The sequence below is a fragment of the Scomber japonicus genome, chromosome 22 (genome assembly GCF_027409825.1).
Source record: "Scomber japonicus isolate fScoJap1 chromosome 22, fScoJap1.pri, whole genome shotgun sequence".
NCBI lineage: Eukaryota > Metazoa > Chordata > Actinopteri > Scombriformes > Scombridae > Scomber > Scomber japonicus.
In genome coordinates this window covers 26,958,702-26,983,452 of record NC_070599.1, presented here as the reverse complement: position 1 = coordinate 26,983,452, position 24,751 = coordinate 26,958,702, and the positions used below count along the sequence as shown (strand labels likewise).

The 24,751-nt window shown below is 41.7% G+C and overlaps 2 protein-coding genes and 2 long non-coding RNA genes across 4 annotated transcripts in view; all 4 read right to left on the bottom strand.

Annotated features, from left to right (window-relative positions):
• Nucleotides 1–2,423: 2,423 nt before the first annotated feature.
• Nucleotides 2,424–3,869, bottom strand: LOC128384212 (uncharacterized). Its single transcript, XR_008324087.1, has 3 exons — nt 3,768–3,869; nt 3,422–3,657; nt 2,424–2,532 (listed from the first exon to the last, which is right to left on the bottom strand). It is a non-coding gene; the product is annotated as an uncharacterized LOC128384212 (long non-coding RNA).
• Nucleotides 3,870–3,874: 5 nt separating this feature from the next.
• Nucleotides 3,875–10,354, bottom strand: LOC128383644 (uncharacterized). Its single transcript, XM_053343236.1, has 7 exons — nt 10,079–10,354; nt 5,949–6,041; nt 5,640–5,772; nt 5,398–5,525; nt 5,058–5,293; nt 4,065–4,151; nt 3,875–3,901 (listed from the first exon to the last, which is right to left on the bottom strand). The coding sequence occupies exons 1-7, from the start codon at nt 10,350–10,352 to the stop codon at nt 3,875–3,877; spliced, it is 978 nt and encodes a 325-aa protein (XP_053199211.1). The 5' UTR covers nt 10,353–10,354.
• A 3,593-nt stretch (nt 10,355–13,947) lies between these two features.
• Nucleotides 13,948–15,515, bottom strand: LOC128384205 (uncharacterized). The gene is made up of 4 exons (XR_008324079.1): nt 15,409–15,515; nt 15,088–15,329; nt 14,129–14,208; nt 13,948–14,010 (listed from the first exon to the last, which is right to left on the bottom strand). It is a non-coding gene; the product is annotated as an uncharacterized LOC128384205 (long non-coding RNA).
• Nucleotides 15,516–21,408: 5,893 nt separating this feature from the next.
• LOC128384167 (transcription factor 7-like) overlaps nt 21,409–24,751 on the bottom strand; it is a 4,811-nt gene continuing 1,468 nt past the window's right edge. Inside the window, exons 2-4 of the mRNA XM_053343756.1 lie at nt 23,508–23,615; nt 23,357–23,406; nt 21,409–21,522 (exon numbers count right to left, since the gene is read on the bottom strand). Of these exons, the coding sequence (XP_053199731.1) occupies nt 21,501–21,522; nt 23,357–23,406; nt 23,508–23,615 (180 nt within the window). The 3' untranslated portion in view covers nt 21,409–21,500. The remainder of the gene's footprint in view (nt 21,523–23,356; nt 23,407–23,507; nt 23,616–24,751) is intronic.

The window sequence follows — 24,751 nt, the reverse complement described above, 5'->3', positions numbered from 1 at the left end:
CCAGGCCCTAAAGGCCTCCTGTACTGCTGGTCCCTGAACATGGCCCACTCCAACTCCATGCCCCTAACTTTCCCCAGGATGCAGGAGAAATTCCTCTGGAGGTGAGAGTTGAAGATCTTTTGGACGGGGGTCTCTACCAGATGCTCCCAGTTTACTCTCACTACGTTTAGGTTTCCCAGGTCTGTCTGGGGTGTGTTGTAATATTTCCTCTTTAACTGTACCGTTGGTCGAGAGCACACTGATCTGAGAGTCAAGGATGCGGATCTGGAGGTCTATGTGATCCTGTGGTTCAGTGATGCGACGTCTGCTGGCGCTCCTCCCGTCAGCCTGGACTGTGGGAGGAGACGACCTAAAAGATGGAGATTGAAAACATTTTAGTATCAGAGAGATAACAACCTCATTCTCATGATTTAAGCCCCTGTCTCTGTTTCTGACGGACCTTGTGAACAGGCTGCTTTCATCGGCGGCAGACGCAGAAAACTGAGCAGCAGCATCGTTGTTCTTCAGCTCCTCCGGCTGCTGTAAGAAGAGTTTAAATTTCAAGTTATGTCTTCACCAACACCAGTGACAATGAATGACTTTAAACCAGGGGTGTCAAACATGCGGCCAGTGGGCCAGATCCGGCCCGCCGAAGGGGTCCAATCCGGCCCAGTTTCCTTCTTCCTCTTTTCCTTCCTTCCGTCTGTCCTTCCTACCTTTCTTCCTCCCTTCCTCCTTGTCTTCTTTTCCTTCCTTCCTTCTTTTTATTCCTTCCTTCCTTTAGTCTGTCCTTCCTACCTTTCTTCCTCCCTTCCTCCTTGTCTTCTTTTCCTTCCTTCCTTCCTTCCTTCTTTTTATTCCTTCCTTCAGTCTATCCTTCCTTACTTCTTGTCTTCTCTTCCTTCCATCTGTCCTGTCCTGTTCTGAATGGAGCTTCAGTCTGGTACCTTCAGTCTGATGTAGAGCGCTGAGTTTCCAGCTCCGTTGGATTTGATGCTGTTGTAGATCTCCGCCGGCGTCAGCGTCTTCAGCGTCAGAGGCTGCAGTCGCTTGTTTTTGTCACATATGAAGACGTCAAAAGGTTTATCGGCAGCCAGCTGAGGGAAGGCGGACCTCAGCTGGTCCAGGAAGTCCACCTCCTGCAGGCTGAGAGGACACTTCAGCTCCTGCTGCGGGTATTTCTGAAACACTGAAACACAAGCAGGGAAACATTAATGAGTAGGTGATTGTTGGTGTAGGTCAGGGGTGTCAAACATGAGGCCCGTGGGCCAGAACCGGCCCGCCGAGGGGTGCGATCCGGCCCACTTTCCTTTCTGTGTTCTTTTCCTTCCCTCCTTTCTTCTTTCTTTCCTTCCTTCCATCTGTCCTTCCTTCCATCTGTCCTTCCTTCATTCCTTTCTTCCTTCCATCTGTCCTTCCTTCCTTTTTCTCATTCCTTCCTTCGTTCCTTTATTCCTTCTGTCTGTCCTTCCTTCTGCCATCTGTCCTACCTTCTTTCCTTCCTTCCATCTGTCCTACCTTCCTTTTTCTCATTCCTTCCTTCGTTCCTTTCTTCCTTCCATCTGTCCTTCCTCCCTTTCTTCTTTCTGTCCTTCCTTGCTTCCTTCTGCCATCTGTCCTTCCTACCTTCCTGTTTTCCTTCCTTCCTTCTGTCTTTCCTTCCTACATTTCTTCCCTCTTTCCTTTTGCCTGTCTTTCCTTCCTTCCCTTCTTATTTCCTTCCTTCCTTCCTTCCTTCCTTCTTTCCTTCCATCTTTTTAATGATCCGGCCCACATGAGATCAAATTGGTCTGTATGTAGCCCTTGAATGAAAATGAGTTTGACACCTCTGCTGTAGATGAATCGCTTGTGAAAATACTTGTTAGTTGCAGCGCTGGACTGAATTTACAGTTTCAGTGATGTTTAAAAGCAGAGTAACGTGGACGTCAGAGGGATCTGCAGGATTCAGGTGTGAAGCTTTACACTGGACCATAAAATGTGGGGCTCTCAGACAGAATGAACTCTTTAAATGTACCGTGGGTCGGGGTTGAGCATTACTCAGCGGGTAGAGCACCCGCCCCATGTGTTGAGGCTACAGTCCTCGTTGTAGGTGACTCCGGTTCGAATCCCAAGCCCAGCGGTCTTATCCTGCGTGTCATTCCCCCTCTCTCTGCCTGTTTCCTGTCTATCTCCACTGTCCTGTACAATAAAGGCAAAAAAGCCCAAAAAATATACTTAAAAAAAAAAAAGTACCGTGGGTCGACAGCACACTGATCTGAGAGTCCTCCAGGACGCGGATCCTGAGATCTACGTGGGTCTGTGGTTGACTGGTCCGACGCCTGCCAGCGCTCCTCCTGTCAGACTGAACTCTGGGAGACAATAACCTGAAACACGGAGGTCAGGAAGCCGGTTAATAACAGAATAAAGCTGTAAAGATGAACGATGGTCAGTCGACTGGTTGAAGCACCTCGTGAGTCCAGTTTGAGATTCAGCAGCTTCGGTCTGTGGCGGCTGAAGCTCTTCATCAGCGGACTGCAGAGTCTGATATCCAGACGATTTGTTCGGTGACACGTTCTTTACAGAAAGAAACACAAATCAAATTACATCACTTCTTTATAAAGTGGATTCATGTTAGTAATATTACGATACGATATGATAATCTTTTATTAATCCCACGATGGGGAGATTTACAGCGTTACAGCAGCAAAGTGAATAGTGAAAATAGAAAAAGCATCAACTGAAAAAGAACAATAAATAAGTAATAGGGCTGTCAGCGTTAACGCGTTAATCGTGATTAGATTAATGCAATCCATAATGCGTTAATTTTTTTTAATGGCATTTTAATGTGTCAAGCCTTTTTGTCCCTTCTACTCCCCCGTAGACGGCTCCTCTAGCTGTAGCGCTATGCTTTGAAGTGGCCTCCTGCAGTAAACCTACCGCGCTGATGGAAAGTAAGAGAGCTACTGGACTTTTGAACAGCTTGTTTAACTTTAAAACACTTCCAGACGCTTCAGTTGACAAGTCAAAAGTAAAATGCAACCTGTGTCAAACGGAGTTTAACTACCACCGGAGTACGTGGAGTTTGAGTTAGCACCTCCACGCTAAACACCCAGGTGCAGCCAAGCCAGCCTCAGCTCCACCAAAGGACCATTTTGGAGTGTGGGAGTCGCAGCAGAGCCGTGATTGATTCCCAGTTAAGACACTCTGGTAAGAAATGCTTTACATTATGGGCTTAAAACTGCCTTCAAATGGAAAATAACAGGATTTTAAACATGCAATTCAAAACGCCATTAATCGCGATTAACTAAGGAATTTCTGCGATTAATCTCGATTTAAAAAATTAATCGTTTGACAGCCCTATTTTAAAGTGAACTGAAAGAAACCGAAAAATACTGATATCAGAAGGTAGTGTCCATTAAAAGTGCAGTTCTGGTCAGAGGTGTTTGTGTGAAGAGTTGCGTACCTTCAGTCGGATGTAGAGGGCCGACTGTCCCGTGGACCTGATGCCGCTGTAGATGTGCTCCGGTGTCAGCGTCTCCACACTGAGCGGCTGCAGTTTCCTGCCCTTGTTGGTGGTGAAGATGTCAAAAGGTTTATCAGCAGCCAGTTGAGGGAAGGTGGACCTCAGCAGGTTCAAGAAGTCCGCCTCCTGCAGGCCGAGAGGACACTGCAGGTCCTGAAGCGGGTATTTCTGAAACACTGAAACACAAACAGAGAAACTTTTATTCAGAGTCCAGAAACCTGAAACAAGATCAACTGTTCAAATTTTAAAATGGCTGCTTTTGGCCAGAGCCGCTCTTTAAACGCACCGCTGGACGAGAGGACGCTGATCTCAGAGTCCTCGAGGATGCAGACCCTGAGGTCGACGCGGTCCTGCTGTGCTTCGCTGGTCCGCCGCTTGACACGCTTCTTCCTGTTAGACCGAGCTCTGGGAGACAAAAACCTGAGAGATGGAGATTAAAAACAGAATAAGAGACGAGTTCTGATTGGCCAGCAGTCGACTAGACGTTAATATAATGATACTGAGCCGGTTTTCTGTGTCGGTTTCATCATTAAACAAACAGTTTGTACCTTTTGTGCTGTTTGTTGTTGTTGTTTGTGATCACGTTGGAGCTTGACGGAGAATCTACAGCAGCGTCTTCTGTCTGTGGGAGATGAGGCTCTTTGTCAGCGACCGGCGGCTCGTTTTGTGCCTGAAAGTTTCAAACAGTATAAAACAGAGATGTTTAATAAAAACCCTAAACATGAAGTAACATGTGTCTTAATGTCTTAGTGTCTTAATTCTCATTTTTAGTGACCGTTTGCAGCACCAGACTAGGGACACATCATTAAAATCGAAGAATCGCTTGTGGGGACTAACTTCAACCTTTCATTGAAAGACTTTAATGAAGAGTTGAGCTGTGTAGTCTAATATTCTGGTACATTAACAGCTGATTTCAGCCACTAGGAGGAGCTCCACCTTTTATTTTGAAGTAGAACCTGAAACACAGAGTGAATTTTTACTGCTGCCCTCGGCTACTTTGACTCGGTAGTACGTTAGCCTGCTAGCTAGCTGACTGGTAGTAAGTTAGCCTGCTAGATAGCTGACTGGTAGTATGTTAGCCTGCTAGCTAGCTGACTGGTAGTTATTTAGCCTGCTAGCTAGCTGACTGCAGGGAACATGATGCACAAGAAGACACACTAAAGTCCAGCGTGGTTTAAAAGCTTCCAGAAAGTAAAGGATAATGTTGTCAGGTGTGAAATATGTGGAGCAGAGTTGAGCTACGGTGGCTTCACACGGACAAAAAGCTGCTGTGACGGTTACTGAGGGAGACGGACCTGACGATTTATGATTTATGAAATGAAGGCTGATTATCATTTAAATTAATTCAAGTTTAGCAGTTAAAGCTTGTTTATTATGAATATTGAAAGTTATTTTTTGATGCATTATCTATTCAGCTCTTGTGAACATCGACATGCAGTGAATATTCGGTTGTTCGTCAGTTAAACCCACCGGTTTACCGACCATGAAAGAATGGGCTCATGCACATCCCTAATACAGTGATGGGGCAGAATATATAAGGGTTAATAAAAACCACAAACAGGATCTGGTCTGGTACCTTCAGTTTGATGTAGAGGGCTGAATTTCCCATGGACTTGATGCTGTTGTGGATCTGCTCTGGTGTCAGCGTCTCCACACTGAGCGGCTGCAGTCTCCTGCTATTGTTGGTGGTGAAGATGTCAAAAGGTTTATCAGCAGCCAGCTGAGGGAAGGTGGACCTCAGCAGGTCCAGGAAGTCCGCCTCCTGCAGGCCGAGAGGACACTGCAGCTCCTGAAGCGGGTACTTCTGAAACACTGAAAGATTTATTCATTCAGTCAGAGAAACACAAAGATTGCACATTTCCACATTCTTTCATGCGTCTGTTTTAACTTTAAACTTTAGAGCTCCTGATTGTTACCGTTGGTGGAGAGCACGCTGATCTCAGAGTCCAGGATGCGGATACGGAGGACGAGGGGATCCTGCCGGTCGCTGATCCGACGTCTGCCGGCGCTCCGCCTGTCAGACCGAACTGAGGGAGAAGGAGACCTGAAAGAAACAAAAGATTATTTAAAACTGTCCTGCCTTTCACAGCTGTATAAAAACATCTGGCTCTCAGTTAGTCGCCACATATTTTCTAGTTGTAGAGTCTTCTTTTTTTACCTGGATGGCGTATCGAAGTCCAGCGGTGTGAGGTGTTCGTGCTCGTCCGTGGAGCTCCGATCTGCTCGCTGCTCGTCCTCCGTCTCATCAGCGTAGCAGACGACGAGGCCCAGACTCTCGCTGTCCTCCACACCTGCACACACCAACAGTTCATGGCTGTAATTCACTCTAATAATAGTCATTTGCAGATATTGAAAAGTTCATTTTTAGGACGTATTCCAGACAGGTTAGCTGCGATTTAGAAAACAAGTATTGATAACTACATTACAGTGTTATTAACTGTTTACACATTGATGATAGAAGACGTACTCGGCTCGTATTTGTACTGCCCCTCGTCCTCTTCACCTCCTCCAGACGCCTCCTCCGGCAGCGGCTCGTAGACAGGAAACAGCTGCTCGTCGTCTGGATATCAGAGACGGACAATTAATGTTTTAATGATTGTCGTTTAAAAAAAACCCAAAATTAATTAAAACATGTTTAGACAATGAAATGCTTAATAAGATATTAATATGATGACTTATTTATGGAACACTTTTTGCCCAGCTTTTGGTTCCATTCTCCACTACATGATTACTTTTCAACCTACCCACAATGCATTGTGACCTCCTAACTAGGGCTGGGCGATATGGACGATATTTTAGACCAAATACCTCGATACCAATATTGGATAAATGATCATCAGTAATGTGGATATAATGACATAATAATGAAAGTGGGTAAAAGGTAAATAACAGAACAGCTGGAACAGTCTGTCTGTGAATTCAATCAATCTCAATCAATCTTTATTTGTATAGCGCCAAATCACAACAAAGTCATCTCAAGGCTCTTTCCACATAGAGCAGGTTCTAAACCGAACTCTCCAGGTTTCATTTAAAGCAGGGGTGTCAAACATGCGGCCCGTGGACCAGAACCGGCCCGCCGAGAGGTCCAATCCGGCCCAGTTCCCTTCTTCCTCTTTTCCTTCTTTCCATCTGTCCTTCCTACCTTTCTTCCTTCATTCCTTCCTTCCGATCTTCTTTTCCTTCCTTCCTTCCATCTGTCCGTCTTTCCTTCCTTCCTTCCTTCCTTCCGATCTTCCCTCCCTTCCTTCCTTCCTTACTTCCTTCTTGTCTTCTCTTCTCCTCCTTCCATCTGTCCTTGCTCCCTCCCTTTCTTCCTTCCTTCCATCTTTTCTTCCTCCCTTTCTTCCTTCCATCTTTCCTTCCTGTATTTTCTTCCTTCTCCTTCTTTTCCTTCCTTCTTTCCTTCCATCTTTTCAATGGTCCGGCCCACATGAGATCAGATTGGGCTGTATGTGGCCCTTGAATGAAAATGAGCTTGATACCCCTGATTTAAAGAGACCCAACATTCCCACATGAGCAACACTTGGTGACAGTGGAGAGAAAAAACTCCCTTTAACAGGAAGAACCCTCAGAACCAGACTCAACCAGATTCTCATCCGTCCAGCTCATACTGTAGTTATCTCTGGGAAATTGAATCGAGAGCAACTGGACTAGTAGTATGACTTGAAGACGTTTCACCTCTTATCCGAGAGGCTTCATCAGTTCATGCACGTCTGACTAACTGGTGGAGTAAACCAGGTATTTAACCCTCGTGTCGTCCTCCTGGGTCAAATTGACCCTGTCTTATTCTTCTTTCCTCCCTTCCTTCCTTCCGTCTGTACTTCCTCCATCCCCCTTTCTTCCCTCCTTTCTTTCCTTCTTTCCTTTCCTCCCTTCCTTCCTCCCTCCCTCCTTTCCTTCCTTTCCTTTCCTCCTTTCCTCCCTCCTTTCCTTCCTTCCTTGACTCAAGGACAACAGGAGGGTTAACCTCTACGAGTGGTCGTTAGCGCTCCAAGGACCGGTTAAGGTAAAACTCCCTACGACAGTCGTTGAGAGTCACATGAGGCCAATAGTGAACGACCCTTGTTCTTAGAGGTTGAGCTGTTGAACCTCGTAGAGATGGAAGGATTGTAGATGGAGGATAGGTGGTGTCATAGACCTCATACTCTATTCAGACAGGGTTTTTCCACTTTCACATAGATGGCTTCTTTTACCCCTCTTTCAAACCAGCTGTCCTCCCTTTCCAAAGTCTTGACATTGCTGTCCTCAAAGGAATGTGCCTTTTCCTTCAGGTCTAAGCAGACAGCTGAACATGGACCTGAGGAGTTAGTCCTTCTGTGTTTGGTTTCTCTAATATCCAAGTCATTACATTCCTTGCTGCATTGGATATCAGATTACTTTCCTGGGTGTGCAGTGTGCAGTCTTACAGTAAGTGTACCAGTTTCTGTCTGGGTGTGTTACTGGGTTTGAAACATACAGGGATGTGGTGTTTGTTTCTCTGGTACACCAGTCCCATATAGAATCTAGGGCTGTCAGCATTAACGCGTTAATCACAATTAGATTAATGCAATCCATAACGCGTTATTTTTTTTTAATGGCATTTTAATGTTGCAAGCCTTTTTGTCCCTTCTACTCCCCCGTAGACGGCTCCTCTAGCTGTAGCGCTATGCTTTGAAGTGGCCTCCTGCAGTAAACCTACCGCGCTGATGGAAAGTAAGAGAGCTACTGGACTTTTGAACGGCTTGTTTAACTTTAAAACACTTCCAGACGCTTCAGTTGACAAGTCAAAAGTAAAATGCAACCTGTGTCAAACGGAGTTTAACTACCACCGGAGTACGTGGAGTTTGAGTTAGCACCTCCACGCTAAACACCCAGGTGCAGCCAAGCCAGCCTCAGCTCCACCAAAGGACCATTTTGGAGTGTGGGAGTCGCAGCAGAGCCGTGATTGATTCCCAGTTAAGACACTCTGGTAAGAAATGCTTTACATTATGGGCTTAAAACTGCCTTCAAATGGAAAATAACAGGATTTTAAACATGCAATTCAAAACGCCATTAATCGCGATTAACTACGGAAACTCTGCGATTAATCTCGATTAAAAAAATTAATCGTTTGACAGCCCTAATAGAATCACTACATTCTTGCGTTTGTTACTTCTTTCCTCAGCACCCTCAGTGTTGTTGTTTTCACAAAGGTCCAACTGGGATAGCCACAGGTTCTCAGCCCCCCCCCCCCCCCCCCCCCAGGTGTTTTTGCTCTTTCTCTTGGGCCTGAGTGGTGGTTGGTACATTATCAGTCCTGTGCTGTAGGTTCTCATAACAGAACCAGAACCAGCTGCTGCTCCAGTGGTGTGAGTCAAAGACTAGGTATTGGTCTGTGTGTGTGTGTGGGTTAGCGTCACAGTCCTAGAAAGGCAGGAAGTGGTCTGGTAAAGTCAGAAAATTACATCATTTTACAGTAACGCAGCATTTAAAACCAAGAAAAGACGACTCTGATGACATATCGCAATATTACGATATCCCAAATCTAAGACGATAATTAGTCTATCACGATATCGATATAATATCAATATATTGCCCAGCTCTACTCATAACCAATCATCACTTATCCAGCCAACAGATTGATACATAAAACAGTCGATCATGAGACTAAACCATCTTGGAAACAACTTGTAAGTATCGTGATTGGATAACTGTTGAGTGGAAACATCGTAACTTCATATTTTTTGCGTTGAACATACTAGATTTCAGTTGCCCAGACCGGCCGTATGTAAGTAACCACCATTATTAATGAAAATCAGACGTGACTCGGGCTTGTTATCGGTAGTCAACACCTTTAAAGACATCGACCGAAATAAACTGATCCCAAGTAGTATCGTAACGTCCGAAACTAAAGGACACTGATGAGCTCCTTCCTGTTCCTTCCTGCGGATATTCACCTTTCACCCTCGCTGACTTACTTTGAAAACACATTTATATAAACTTGCTTGTCTGCATTAACCCTTAACTGTTTGTAACTTTTCTGTTGAGTGTGCTATATGTGCTTCTGTGTGTCTATACATGCTCAATTATGTTGTATTTAATATACAATGACAATACAGCATCTATCTGTATTAAAAAAAGGAGAAAACACTCAAACTATCATTGAAATGTGTGTCAGTAATAAGTTAGTTTGACTTGTGCACATTAGCAGCAGTGAGGCCTGATATTAAAGATTAATATAAACTCTCATTTCTGCATTAACTTAAACTGTTGTGTGTGATTTAAACATATTATTTTTCTAATTTAGTTTACTGCCTTCATTCTATGTGTCTATATATAACTATGACTATTATTATTATTATATGATATATGTGTTATGCATGCTGCTAAGTGGACTGCTGCCTCATTAAGTGTTATTTTATTTAACATGCAATGACATTAAAGCATTTATCTGTCTGTCTAACTCAAATTATCATTCAAATGTGTCAGTAATAAGTTAGTTTCACTTGTGCACATTAACAACAGTGTGCAGGCCGGATATTAAAGGTTAATATCAGCATGTTTCACCCTTTAATCTACACATTTAATGCATCGTTTCCTCCCCTCTGTGTTAATAATAATGAACAGAGACGATCAGACCTGTTGTCTCTTGTTTGACCTGAGGCTGCAGCAGGAGCTCCAGCTGTCTCCTCTGCCGGTCGTTCTCCTGCCTGAAGCCCGAAGCCTCCTCTTCATACCCGGCTACGATCCTCTCGACCACCGCTAAGATTTCCCGCGCTGCTGTGGTCATTTTCTCTGAGATGATTCCTCTCAGTATGTCCGCTTTAGACATGTTAGCCATGCTGTTACCGAGGCTGTTACCGAGGCTGCTGTCCACCGTCTCCGCCGCCATCGTGCTCCAGCTCAGCAGCATCACAGCGCGGGGACTGGCTGGGTACCGGTGTAACAGTAAACACTGTCCGGGTAGAAACAGAAAGCAACGGGATGGAAAGGGCGGGAAAACACTACGAGAGAAAAACGCGAGATGGCGCTAAAACACACAAAAAGAACTCTTCTGTAAAAGTACCAAAAACAACAATGTAGAAATATAAGTAATACAATTACAAGTAAAAGTAAAGTATTATGAGTGAAACTACAGTAAAACTACATAACTACATCATTCATAATACTGCAGTACTTTAACTGTAATACTTAAACTACATCAGTATAATACTGCAGTACTTTTACTGTAATACTGCATACTACATCACTATAATACTGCAGTACTTCTACTGTAATACTGCATACTACATCACTATAATACTGCAGTACTTTAACTGTAATACTGCATACTACATCACTATAATACTGCAGTACTTTTACTGTAATACTTTAACTACATGACTCAAAATGCTTTTATACTACAGTCCCATAAATAAAGTCTTTGGTTTTCTCACAAATACATGAAATAATCCTTAATTACATGTATGAATGAATAACCACCAACTAAACTAATTTAACATTTCTTTCAGTCATATCCTCAATATTAAAAAATGTTTCTCAGGAATATCCTGGATAATGTTACGATCGTGGTGTATAAAATTATACTCATGATGATACATGTACATTTGATAATGACTATACTAGAGATTCAGATAAAGTGTAAAGGATGAAATATGTTTACTCCACACCATATAAAACATATAACAATGTTCCTTTATTCTTAAAAAATACAGTAAGAGGAAAACATATGGTATATTTCAGGGTTGAATGAAAAAGCACTTAAGAAATTGAACTTATGGTATTGTGAACTTATAAGTACAAACAGAAAAGAATGATTAAATATACCACACTTCTACTATTTTAAAAATGCATTATTGAAATGACCTATGGTGAACTCTGTTTAAAGCAACTGAGGTCTGAGTTTCTAAAACTGACGATGAATGAAGAATCTCACGCTCAAAAATAGCTTAAAAAAATTAGAGACCAGGTGCAGCTGAGACAAAAACGAGGTGCACAAAGATATTACTGGCTGCTAAGAAGATAAGATAAAGTTGTTTTGACAGAAAGATGATTGGATGAATCCACCTGGCCATTGGGGGGGGGGGGGGGGGGGGGTTGAGACAACTTTGTGGTGAACAACTGATTAGATCGATTGTTTAAACTAGTTCACCATAATTTCTGAGAAGTAACGTTCTGCTGTAAAGAATTCAACAATACCCACGGTCCTCTGTTGAATATTAGTCGATTGCTTTGTCTATAAAATGTTATACAATCGTAAAACATATATTAATAGTAAAGTGATTCAAGATTGTAAAATTCTTCTCAACATAAACGCCGCACACAGCCATGTTTTAAGCTCTGCTATTGGGAATTGTAGCTAACTTTCAGTAGAGAACCAGAACATTTTCTAACAAAGTTTATCTTTTACACTGATGTCACAGTTTATACACGTATTTCACAATATTTAACCAGGACATATGATAGTCTTATAATCAGTGGGTGTGCAGGGGTCATCAGATTGGAAACTTCTTAGTGTCTACAAGTCTATTTAATGGTTTAGCTGCTGTTGTATTGATTGTCTATTGCTGTTTTGTCTTCTTGTTGTTACAGTACTGTTTTGTGCTATTTTGTACAGTACCTACTACAGTAATCTGTTCTCCTACACTTCCTGATGTGTATTCTGCTCATGTCTATCTAGCGACCCTGCCCTATCTCTTTATACTGATGCCTGTCTATTCTTTCTAGTGTCTGTAGGTCTTGTGTCTGACCAGCTCAGGGACTGCAGATGGAAACAATACAATGGCTAAACTCAGGAGCAATGCATCTGTTCTCTTTAAGATGTATGAATTTATCTTTTCCTGTGGTTCTAAAATGGTGTGCATCATTTCAGCTCATCACCTCAACACCTAAAATGCACATAAAGGAACAGTTGTATGTGATTTGCATTTGAATGGTAACTCTATGGTTGGAATACACGGGTCAACATTATTATACTTTTTATGACATTTTTTTAATTCAATTATGTACAGTTATTACATCATGAGTTTCTACAACCATTCTGAGTTGGGGTTTTTTTTAAAGAAAACAATCCCTAATACTCTTACTCCAGTTTCTAAACACGTTCCACCACTTTATGCACCAAACAACTAATAGACTGATGGAGAAAATTGCCAATGAAAACAATAGTTAGTTGTAGCTGTAGAACAGTCGTCCATCAACTGAGCATCAGGCCATCCACTGCTGACTCTTCTTCCTCCTGGTGGCTCTTCATGTGTGTTTTTAGACAGTGGCTCTGAGTGAAGGCATTGTTGCACAGAGAGCATTTGTACGGTCTCTCCCCGTTATGTGTCCTCATGTGAACAGTCACGTAGTATTTTCTGGCAAACTTTTTCCCACAAACACCACAAACAAATGGTTTTAAACCCAAATGTAACCTCTGATGGGCTATGAGAACATTCTTAAAGGGGAAGGATAGTCCACAGTCTGAGCAGCTGTGTGGTTTCTTCCCGTTGTGGATTCTCATGTGTCTCTTCAGACCTCCCAGAGTGGACAACACATTGCCACATTCACTGCATGTGTGGGACCTCTCCTTGTTGTGTGTTTGCAGGTGAACATTTAATTGACCTGGCGTGTGGAACGTTTTGCAGCAAATGTCACAGAGGTGCGGTTTGATTCTGTCCGTGTGGATTTTCTGATGTTCTTTCACTTTTGTGGGACTTAAGAAACGTTTTCCGCAGACTGGACAGCTATAACGTTTCTCCCCGGTGTGAATAAGCATGTGTCGGGTTAAACCTGGAAAGTTGCTAACAGATGTGCCACAAACTTTGCAGAGGTATGGTTTCTCGCCTGTGTGACGTCTTCTGTGAATCTTCAGCTGTTGCCGGAAACAAAAAGATTGCGGGCATAAGTCACATTTGAATGGTTTATCCTCCATGTGGACATACCGATGAAAAGACAACTTTGCCTTCAGATGAAATGCTTTGTGGCAGATGTCACATTGATATTTTTTCTGTCCCGTGTGTCCGGCTGTGTGCTCTCTGAGGCTCCTTAAGTAGATGAAAGACTTTCCGCAGATGTTGCAACCGTGAGTTTTCTGGTGGCTTTGAAGGTGACTCTTCAGCTCCTCTGCAGACGCCGAATGTTCTCCACAAACTCCACAAACACTCTCTGGATCGTCCACATGAATCCAGGCGTGTTTTACCAATATGTTCGTAGACCATTGCAGAACTGTGCAGACTTTACAGGAGAGAGGAGTGTCACTATCAGTCAACCGCACACGTTTGCTTCTCTTAGTTTTGACTGGTCTCTTCCTCTTGACTGGTCTCTTCCTCGTCGTCTTGGATGAGTTTGGTTCAGGTTCACCTTCTTCCTGCTCCTCATTGCTCTTGTCTGGTTTCCAGTCACCATCTCTGTCATCCTCCATCACCTCATCCTCCTCTTCATCTTCCTCATCATCAACGTCACCTTTGCTCTCAGCTGCAAGGTCTTCAGAAGAAAGGGCACTACATTTGTCCAGTTCTGATAATCCACAATCTTCTCCGTCATCACCGTCCTCTGTTTCCACGTGATGTTGCCGTCTGTTGTGGGAACTGATACAAGAAGGAGTTTGATTATCTACATGTTCCTTCATCTTTGGCAGTATCAAAACGTCATTACTGAAGATACTTGTTTAATGATAAGAGGTCGTCTGCTTCTTTTGTGACTCACCTTGCCTGCGGTCTGGTTTCATCACTTCCTGTCAGTGTTGAAGAGGTGGACAGAGTGTCATTGGTGGCTTCATCTTTTCTCTGTGAAGGGTCAAATTTTACAGTCCAAATTAGATTAAATTGCACTTTTTTTCTCTACTACAACAACATACCTACTCTGCAAATTACTTGGCCTGTGTTCTCCTTTGACAAAAAAAAAATCAGAAACCACAAGGGAAACATTTTGGTTTCATGATGAGGCACTGTCGCCTCATCATACATCAATGAAATAGTTAGTTACCTGCCTTTATAGCTGCAGTACTTTCATACATTGAAACAGATCATTTCATAAAGGGATAACTTATTCAAAACTTTTCATTAAGCGACAACATGCTGTTTTATTGTAGGCAGAGCAGACAGTCACACTGAGCCTGATTGCATCCTGATGCTAAAGCTGGGTATCATTTAAAATAATTTCATACCAGTACCTATCCAAGTACCCTTAAAGTGATGCTGATAACAACTAGTACTTCATTCGAAACCCATCATGTGAATAGAGGCATTAAATTACATAAAATGCCACCACTCCTCCACATCTAAATGATAAGATTTTTACACAAATTCACCACGACTTCATCACCACAGACGGGTTGTAGCTGCTGTGGCAGTGGACCAATCACATGTGGCATTAAATCCAAGAATGCTGGTGTTGATTGGCTGAGAGCAAATCCATACAAACAGTCATATATTATAGCTCTGGGTACAAAAAAGATTTGACTGCAGGTATCATTTGACAGGAGACACTTCCATCCTACTTGGCATCGATATATTTTGGCTGATATCTTGAAGGTATCGAGTACCGATACCCAGCTCTAGGTCTTGTTCTGCAGCTTAATTTGTTGAACAAGCCACAAACTCAACTCACATCCCATTTGGACCTTCACCTCTCGCTCAAAATAGGAACACAACTTGACAAACTACCTTGAGTTGTATGTAAAGAGCTGATCGTCCTTTCCCAGTGGACTTGATAGACCTCAGGATCTCCTCGGGTGTCAGTGTCTTTACTCTCAGCGGCTGTAATCTCTTGCATTTGTCAGTCAAGAAAGCGTGGAATGGTCGGTCACCTCCGGGCAGCTCAGGGAAGGTGGACCTCAGCAGATCCAGGAAGTCAGCCTCCGTTAGGCCACGAGGATAACTCAGCTTCTGCACTGGATGTTTGTAAGCTGACGAAGAGACACATTAAACTAAATTAGACTCATTTTCCTTTCCTTAAATTTTAGGGGGAGGAATTAAACTGTTTACCTCTCTTTGAAAGGACACTGATCTGGATGTCCTTTAGTAAGCAGACCCTGAGTTGCAGCGAGTGTTGTGTTTTTGTGTTTGACGAGTGAGATTCATCATGCCCGTCTGGATTCCAGTCATCATCATCTCTGCCGTCCTCATTATAATCAGCTTCCCCTTCGTTGTCCAATGCAGAGATGGAAGATGAAGGTAAAACCGAGCGTTTCCTCTTTGAACACTGGGTGTCAGTAGCGCTTTTGTCGAGTTTCTTCGGTTTCCGGTTCTTATTTCTGTCTTTGTCTATGTGATTCTCCTCCCTGTCACTGGTGGGGTCTAGTGAAGTACCACCACCTACATCATTATCATTGTGATCATAATCATCATCCTCCGTTTCCATCTGCTGTGTTCTTGCATCTTCTTTGTTGATCTCTACTCTTGAAAGAGGATCGCTGCAGGAACAAGAAAGTTTCATTACAAACATGGACAGTGTTTGATGGTTATGAGCATTTCTTATCCAACTTATTCCCATGAAATCATTGGGTATCTATTAAAAAATTACAATACCAGTGCCAATCCAAGTGACCTTAAAGTAATACCGATACCAATTGAGTACTGTATTTGATACCCATCATGAATAGAAGCATTTAAGTTGCAAAAAATGCCACCACTGCTCCACATTGTGTTGATTGGCTTTGAGTTGGTCCATACAAACAGTCACATTTTGTAGCTCTGGGTGCAAAAAGGATCGACTGCAGGTATCGCTTGACGGGAGATGATTCAATACTACTTGGTATCGATTTATTTATTTTGGTCGATACCTTAAAGGTATTGAGTACCGATACCCAGCACTACTGACCACCAATGCTTTGGTCTGTTGTCTTTATTCCTGATTTCTAGTAGTTATCTTTGCTGTGTACTAATGTGCTCTCATACCGCCACCTAGTGTTTGTATGTGTTAGCAGGTAGTAATGATGATTTCCTTTAGAGTTACCTCGTATGTTGCATGGTGTCATTGCTTGTTGGTGTCATCTCTGCTGTGTGTTCATGTTCTCTCTCTTTCTCACAGGTCTGCTCTTCACATCCAACCTGGAAAAAAGTAAATAAATCAATATTAAAGCTGCTATGATGAGTTGCCAACTACTAAATCAAACAATCTTGACAACCAATTAATCATTTAAAAATGTGTCTAAATTCTCTAATTCTAACAGGATACAGCTTCTATAAGTCTATAGATAAAAATAAGAAGATACTTTAGACTTTGGAGTCAAACACAATACTTAGAAGATGAATTCATTGTTGGTTTGAGTGTTTTCAGACAGTCTACCTTTGCTCGGATGTACAGCACTGATCTTCCTTTCCCGGTGGACTGAAGGGACTTTTGGATCTCCTCTGGCGTCAGCGCTGCAACTTCCAGCTGGGACAGGTTCTTGGTGGCGTCGGCTGTGAAGGCGTCAAACTGTCCGGTCAGCTGAGGGAATTTGGATCTCAACAGGTTCAGGAAGTCGGCTTCTTGCAGACCACGAGGACAGTTCAAGTCCTGCACTGAGGACCTCGACACTGAAACCCAAACATGAAAACATTCAAGATATGAACTCGGTTTTAATGTTATTTGTTCTGAATGAGAATTGAGGCCTCCACCTTTAGACCTTCGACCTTGCATGCTGATCGCAGAGTTCTCTATCAGACTGACTCTGAGTTTTACAGATCCGAGTCTCCGGTGCTTCCTCTTCATAGAAAGACTGCTGCAAGAAAACAGACAAATAAAGGAAACATCCACCAATTATTCAGAAACTATTTCAGTCTCTTGTCAAAGGAAACATATTAACAAGTGATATTATATCATACTAGAACCTTGTGTTTGATGTTTGATCATTCTGGTCCTGACTGGGACTCTGTTGACTGGACTGTGTTGGGTCTTCATCATCATCTTCACCCTTCACTTCCTCAGTGTCTGAAGAAATGAAATACAAACAAATGCTGTAAACGAGTATCTGCACACAGAAAACTAAAAAAAATAGTCTTTAACCAAACACGAAGAAAACTCTTTTTCTTTATTTTCTTTACTTATTACAGTAAAAGTACTACAGTATTATAGTGATGTAGTATGCAGTATTATAGTAAAAGTACTGCAGTATTATAGTGATGTAGTATGCAGTATTACAGTAAAAGTACTGCAGTATTACAGTGATGTAGTATGCAGTATTACAGTAAAAGTACTGCAGTATTATAGTGATGTAGTATGCAGTATTACAGTAAAAGTACTGCAGTATTATGAGTGATGTAGTATGCAGTATTACAGTAAAAGTACTGCAGTATTATAGTGATGTAGTATGCAGTATTACAGTAAAAGTACTGCAGTATTACAGTGATGTAGTATGCAGTATTACAGTAAAAGTACTGCAGTATTATAGTGATGTAGTATGCAGTATTACAGTAAAAGTACTGCAGTATTATGAGTGATGTAGTATGCAGTATTACAGTAAAAGTACTGCAGTATTATAGTGATGTAGTATGCAGTATTACAGTAAAAGTACTGCAGTATTATAGTGATGTAGTATGCAGTATTACAGTAGAAGTACTGCAGTATTATAGTGATGTAGTATGCAGTATTACAGTAAAAGTACTGCAGTATTATGAGTGATGTAGTATGCAGTATTACAGTAAAAGTACTGCAGTATTATAGTGATGTAGTATGCAGTATTACAGTAGAAGTACTGCAGTATTATAGTGATGTAGTATGCAGTATTACAGTAAAAGTACTGCAGTATTACAGTGATGTAGTATGCAGTATTACAGTAAAAGTACTGCAGTATTATAGTGATGTAGTATGCAGTATTACAGTAAAAGTACTGCAGTATTATGAGTGATGTAGTATGCAGTATTACAGTAAAAGTACTGCAGTATTATAGTGATGTAGTATGCAGTATTACAGTAAAAGTACTGCAGTATTACAGTGATGTAGTATGCAGTATTACAGTAAAAGTACTGCAGTATTATAGTGATGTAGTATGCAGTATTACAGTAAAAGTACTGCAGTATTATGAGTGATGTAGTATGCAGTATTACAGTAAAAGTACTGCAGTATTATAGTGATGTAGTATGCAGTATTACAGTAAAAGTACTGCAGTATTATAGTGATGTAGTATGCAGTATTACAGTAGAAGTACTGCAGTATTATAGTGATGTAGTATGCAGTATTACAGTAAAAGTACTGCAGTATTATGAGTGATGTAGTATGCAGTATTACAGTAAAAGTACTGCAGTATTATAGTGATGTAGTATGCAGTATTACAGTAGAAGTACTGCAGTATTATAGTGATGTAGTATGCAGTATTACAGTAAAAGTACTGCAGTATTATAGTGATGTAGTATGCAGTATTACAGTAAAAGTACTGCAGTATTATAGTGATGTAGTATGTAGTATTACAGTAAAAGTACTGCAGTATTATGAGTGATGTAGTATGCAGTATTACAGTAAAAGTATTGCAGTATTATAGTGGTGTAGTATGCAGTATTACAGTAAAAGTACTGCAGTATTATAGTGATGTAGTATGCAGTATTACAGTAAAAGTATTGCAGTATTATAGTGGTGTAGTATGCAGTATTACAGTAAAAGTACTGCAGTATTATAGTGATGTAGTATGCAGTATTACAGTAAAAGTATTGCAGTATTATAGTGGTGTAGTATGCAGTATTACAGTAAAAGTACTGCAGTATTATAGTGATGTAGTATGCAGTATTACAGTAAAAGTACTGCAGTATTATAGTGATGTAGTATGCAGTATTACAGTAAAAGTACTGCAGTATTATAGTGATGTAGTATGCAGTATTACAGTAAAAGTACTGCAGTATTATAGTGATGTAGTATGCAGTATTACAGTAAAAGTATTGCAGTATTATAGTGATGTAGTATGCAGTATTACAGTAAAAGTACTGCAGTATTATAGTGATGTAGTATGCAGTATTACAGTAAAAGTACTGCAGTATTATAGTGATGTAGTATGCAGTATTACAGTAAAAGTACTGCAGTATTATGAGTGATGTAGTATGCAGTATTACAGTAAAAGTACTGCAGTATTATAGTGATGTAGTATGCAGTATTACAGTAGAAGTACTGCAGTATTATAGTGATGTAGTATGCAGTATTACAGTAAAAGTACTGCAGTATTATAGTGATGTAGTATGCAGTATTACAGTAGAAGTACTGCAGTATTATAGTGATGTAGTATGCAGTATTACAGTAAAAGTACTGCAGTATTATAGTGATGTAGTATGCAGTATTACAGTAGAAGTACTGCAGTATTATAGTGATGTAGTATGCAGTATTACAGTAAAAGTACTGCAGTATTATAGTGTTGTAGTATGCAGTATTACAGTAAAAGTACTACAGTATTATGAGTGATGTAGTATGCAGTATTACAGTAAAAGTACTGCAGTATTATAGTGATGTAGTATGCAGTATTACAGTAGAAGTACTGCAGTATTATAGTGATGTAGTATGCAGTATTACAGTAAAAGTACTGCAGTATTATAGTGATGTAGTATGTAGTATTACAGTAAAAGTACTGCAGTATTATAGTGATGTAGTATGCAGTATTACAGTAAAAGTACTGCAGTATTATAGTGATGTAGTATGCAGTATTACAGTAAAAGTACTGCAGTATTACAGTGATGTAGTATGCAGTATTACAGTAAAAGTACTGCAGTATTATAGTGATGTAGTATGCAGTATTACAGTAGAAGTACTGCAGTATTACAGTAAAAGTATTGCAGTATTTATATATTTTACAGACCTACCCGGCAGAGTTTGACCTGAGGCTGCAGCAGAAGCTCCAGCTGTCTCCTCTGCCGGTCGTTCTCCTGCCTGAAGCCCGAAGCCTCCTCTTCATACCCGGCTACGATCCTCTCGACCACCGCGAAGATCTCCAGCGCTGCTGTGGTCATTTTCTCTGAGATGATTCCTCTCAGTATGTCCGCTTTGGACATGTTACATTCATAAACCCTGTTCTCAGTCTCCATTTTATGTGGAAACAATCTTAAATGTGAGTCTCTTCTGCGTGGGTTTGTTTACGGTGCAACCAGAAATGTCGCCCCATTGGAAAGCATTCACCGGTCACACAACAGTTCCGCCCCAAGTAATAGTTATAATATTAATATGTGATTAATTATTTATGTGTTAAAATCCCTGTTTAATAAACCTTCCCATCTTCTGGATTTAATCCTTTTAAATATTACTGTTATTGCTGAGTTTGAACTTTCACATCAATGTTAGCTGATTTATATTGTTTGATATACTTTTGTATTACGTGAGTCTTGTAAGGTTAAATATAATCCATTATTATTATTATTAGTATCATTGCAAACAAACTTAAGCTATTTAATGCTATGTTCATGTTGTATATTTGTCCCTACACATATGAACATTAAGTATTTTTTAAATCCATTTGTGTCTAAAAAAAAAACCGAACATCAAATTCATATTTAATTATATTCTGATTCTGATGATTAACTTCGGATAACAAGAAAGATAATATAAGACACAGAGTATGTAAAGCAGGAGGGTCAAACTCATGGCCACATATACAGCTTAATATGATCGGATGTGGACCGGATCATTAAAAAGACGAAAGGAAGGAAGGAAGGAAACGAAGACAGGAAGGAAAGGTGGAAGGAAACGAGGACGGGAAGGAAAGTGGGCCGGATTGGACTCCTCGGCAGCCCGTTCTGGCCCTCGGGCCTCATGTTTGACACCTGATGTAAAGTAAATAAACCTCATCGTCTATTAACCCTTTTCCACCGAGCTGGAGCCGGAGCTGGTTCGGAGCCAGAGCCTGACTGATCACCGGCTCATGAGACTCGTGCTGTTGTTCCTGATTGAGTACTTCTAGTTATAAACCTCGTCAGTGTTGAAAGTGAATCTAAGACAATAAAAATTACAAATATATCTGATTTATTTCGTATAAAACAGATTTATTCAGTGAGGAACAGGAAGTAGTGTCATGTATTTTCAGATTGACTGGACAGAGACAGGAAGTAGTGTCATGTATTTTTAGCTTGACTGGCCAGAGATCACAAAGCGGTGGCGGTGGAGTTGTGTGTCACATGTCGTCTCTTCACGCGGCGCTCAGAGTCCAGCTGCAGGAAGAACAACCAACACATCGTTTTAGTCTCAGCTCGAAGAGATTTATGCTCAGAACAGAAAGAAGTCAGGAAGTCAGGGAGTCAGGAAGTCAGGAGGTCGACACAAGAAACACTTTCACTACACTTCTACAACACCGGCCCACTACTCTTCCTTTCTTCCTTACTTCCTTCTGTCATTCTTTCCTTTCTTCTCTCCTTCCATCTGTCCTTTCTTTCTTCTTTCTTTCCTTCCTTCTTGTCTTCTCTTCCTTCCTTTCTTTCTTCCTTCTGTCTGCCCATCATTCCTTCCTTCTTCCCTTTCTTCCATCTTTCCTTCCTGTCTCCTTTTCCCTCCTTCCTTCCATCTTGTCTTCCTGTCTTTTCTTCCTTCCTCCCTTCCTTCCTTCCTTCTTCCCTTTCTTCCATCTTTCCTTCCTGTCTCCTTTTCCCTCCTTCCTTCCATCTTGTCTTCCTGTCTTCTCATCCTTCCTTCCTTCCGTCCTTTCTTTCCATCCTTCCCTCCATCTATCCTCCCTTCCATCTTTCCTTCGTTCCTTCCATCTTGTCTTCCTGTCTTCTCTTCCTTCCATCTTATCTTCCTGTCTCCTTTTCCCTCCTTCCTTCCATCTTGTCTTCCTGTCTTCTCTTCCTCCCTTCCTTCCGTCCTTTCTTTCCATCCTTCCCTCCATCTATCCTCCCTTCCATCTTTCCTTCGTTCCTTCCATCTTGTCTTCCAGGCTTCTCTTCCTTCCATCTTGTCTTCCTGTCTTCTCTTCCTTCCTTCCTGTCTTCCTTCCTTCCATCTTGTCTTCCTGTCTTCTCATCCTTCCTTCCTTCCTTCCATCTTGTCTTCCTGTCTCCTCTTCCTCCCTTCCTTCCGTCCTTTCTTTCCATCCTTCCCTCCATCTATCCTCCCTTCCATCTTTCCTTCGTTCCTTCCATCTTGTCTTCCTGTCTTCTCTTCCTTCCATCTTATCTTCCTGTCTTCTCTTCCTTCCTTCCTTCCATCTTGTCTTCCTGTCTTCTCATCCTTCCTTCCTTCCGTCCTTTCTTTCCATCCTTCCTTCCATCTATCCTCCCTTCCATCTTTCCTGCATTCCTTCCATCTTGTCTTCCTGTCTCCTCTTCCTCCCTTCCTTCCGTCCTTTCTTTCCATCCTTCCCTCCATCTATCCTCCCTTCCATCTTTCCTTCGTTCCTTCCATCTTGTCTTCCTGTCTTCTCTTCCTTCAATCTTATCTTCCTGTCTTCTTTTCCTTCCTTCCTTCCAGCTTGTCTTCCTGTCTTCTCTTCCTTCCTGTCTTCTTTTCCTTCCTTCCTTCCATCTTGTCTTCCTGTCTTCTCTTCCTTCCTTCTTGTCTTCTCTTTCTTCCTTCCTTCCTCCCTTCTGTCCCTCCTTCCTTTCTTCTCTCCTTCCATCCATCCTTTCTTCCTTCTGTCTGTCCGTCATTCCTTCCTTCCTTCCTTCCTTCCATCTTGTCTTCCTGTCTTCTCATCCTTCCTTCCTTCCTTCCAGCTTGTCTTCCTGTCTTCTCTTCCTTCCTGTCTTCTCTTCCTTCCTTCCTTCCATCTTGTCTTCCTGTCTTCTCTTACTTCCTTCCTGTCTTCTCTTCCTTCCTTCCTTCCTTCCTTTCTTCTCTTCCTTCCTTCCTTCCATCTTGTCTTCTCTTCCTTAACTTCCTAGTTACTAACAGAAGTGATTTGAGACGCAGTTAAAAACCAACTGAGCCTGACTGTCGCTTTATTTTTACCGTACAGACATTAGAAAGAAAGAGTTTCCTGTCTCCACAAAGAGCCACGGAGTGAATAAGGAACATTTCAACGTAGAGTTTTCTTTCTTTTAACCCGACCTGGGAGACCTTTCTGTCGTCTGCTGGCTCCGCTTCCTCTTCCTTTTACCCTGGAAAGGAAGGAAGAAAAGAAAAGAAGAGAGGAAACTAAAGGTTCTTTCTGTCCCACAGACTCTACACTCAGTAACCACGATGGATGAAGTGTACATACGTAGTTATCTCTGGCCGACCATCCAGGGTAAAGCTGCATGTGGAGCAGCCTCTCCTTCTGGGCCAGGTCGTAATATTTGGACTGTTCAGAGTGAGACAGAGCGTGCCACTGTGGACCAATAACAGATTATTCATTATTATTAGACACATTAACCCTCCTGTTGTGCTCAGGTCCAGGAAGGAAGGAAGGAACGAAGGAAGGAAGGGAGGAAAGGAGGAAAGAAGGAAGGAAATGAGGAAGGAAGGAAGTGAGAAAAAAGCAAATGAGGAAGGAAGGAGAGGAAAGGAGGAGTGAGGAAGGAAGGAAGGGAGGAAAGAGGAAGGAAGGAAGTGGGGAAAGAAGGAAATGAGCAAGGAACAAAGGAAGGGAGGAAAGGAGGAAAGAAGGAAGGGAGGAAAAGAGGGAGGAAGTAAGGAGAGGAAGGAAGGAGAGAAGGAAGGAAGTGAGGATCAGTCAAAAGAGATGGGGTCAATTTGACCCGGGAGCACAACAGGAGGGTTAAGAGATAAAATCATATAAAAGGAGACAGTGCAGACCTCCACAAAGGCTGCACAGTAATCTGAATTTGATCATTTAATATTAAAAACAACAAGATGCAACACGTTCATTGGTGAGGTGCTGGCAGGTCGATTCTGTTACCTTCGTTTTTAGCAGATTTAACTGTTTTTCTATAGTTTAATATGTTATATGAAGTCAGTTTCACATGTTGACAGTACTTTTTTTTAACAGTGAGAACATGGTCAGCATATATTATAGGTCAGATTAGCACACACATGCCCTAAAACAGCCCTTTGTACGTCACACCAAGAAAGTGCAGCCTGTATCTATAGCAACCATAGCACAACCTGTATCTATAGCAACCATAACACAACCTGTATCTATAACAACCATAGCACAACCTGTATCTATAACAACCATAGCACAGCCTGTATCTATAGCAACCATAGCACAACCTGTATCTATAGCAACCATAGCACAACCTGTATCTATAGCAACCATAGAACACAACCTGTATCTATAGCAACCATAGCACAACCTGTATCTATAGCAACCATAGCACAACCTGTATCTATAGCAACCATAGAACAGCCTGTATCTATAGCAACCATAGCACAACCTGTATCTATAGCAACGACAGCGCAACCTGTATCTATAGCAACCATAGCACAACCTGTATCTATAGCAACCATAGCACAACCTGTATCTATAGCAACCATAGAACAGCCTGTATCTATAGCAACCAT

Coding starts and splice junctions, on each gene's coding strand:
- LOC128383644 (XM_053343236.1), bottom strand. CDS start 10,352: ATGCTGCTGAGCTGGAGCACGATGGCGGCGGAGACGGTGGACAGCAGC. Junction 6,042..10,078: donor GGTCAAACAAGAGACAACAG/GTCTGATCGTCT, acceptor TCTGATATCCAG/ACGACGAGCAGCTGTTTCCT. Junction 5,773..5,948: donor GCAGTACAAATACGAGCCGA/GTACGTCTTCTA, acceptor TGGTGTGTGCAG/GTGTGGAGGACAGCGAGAGT.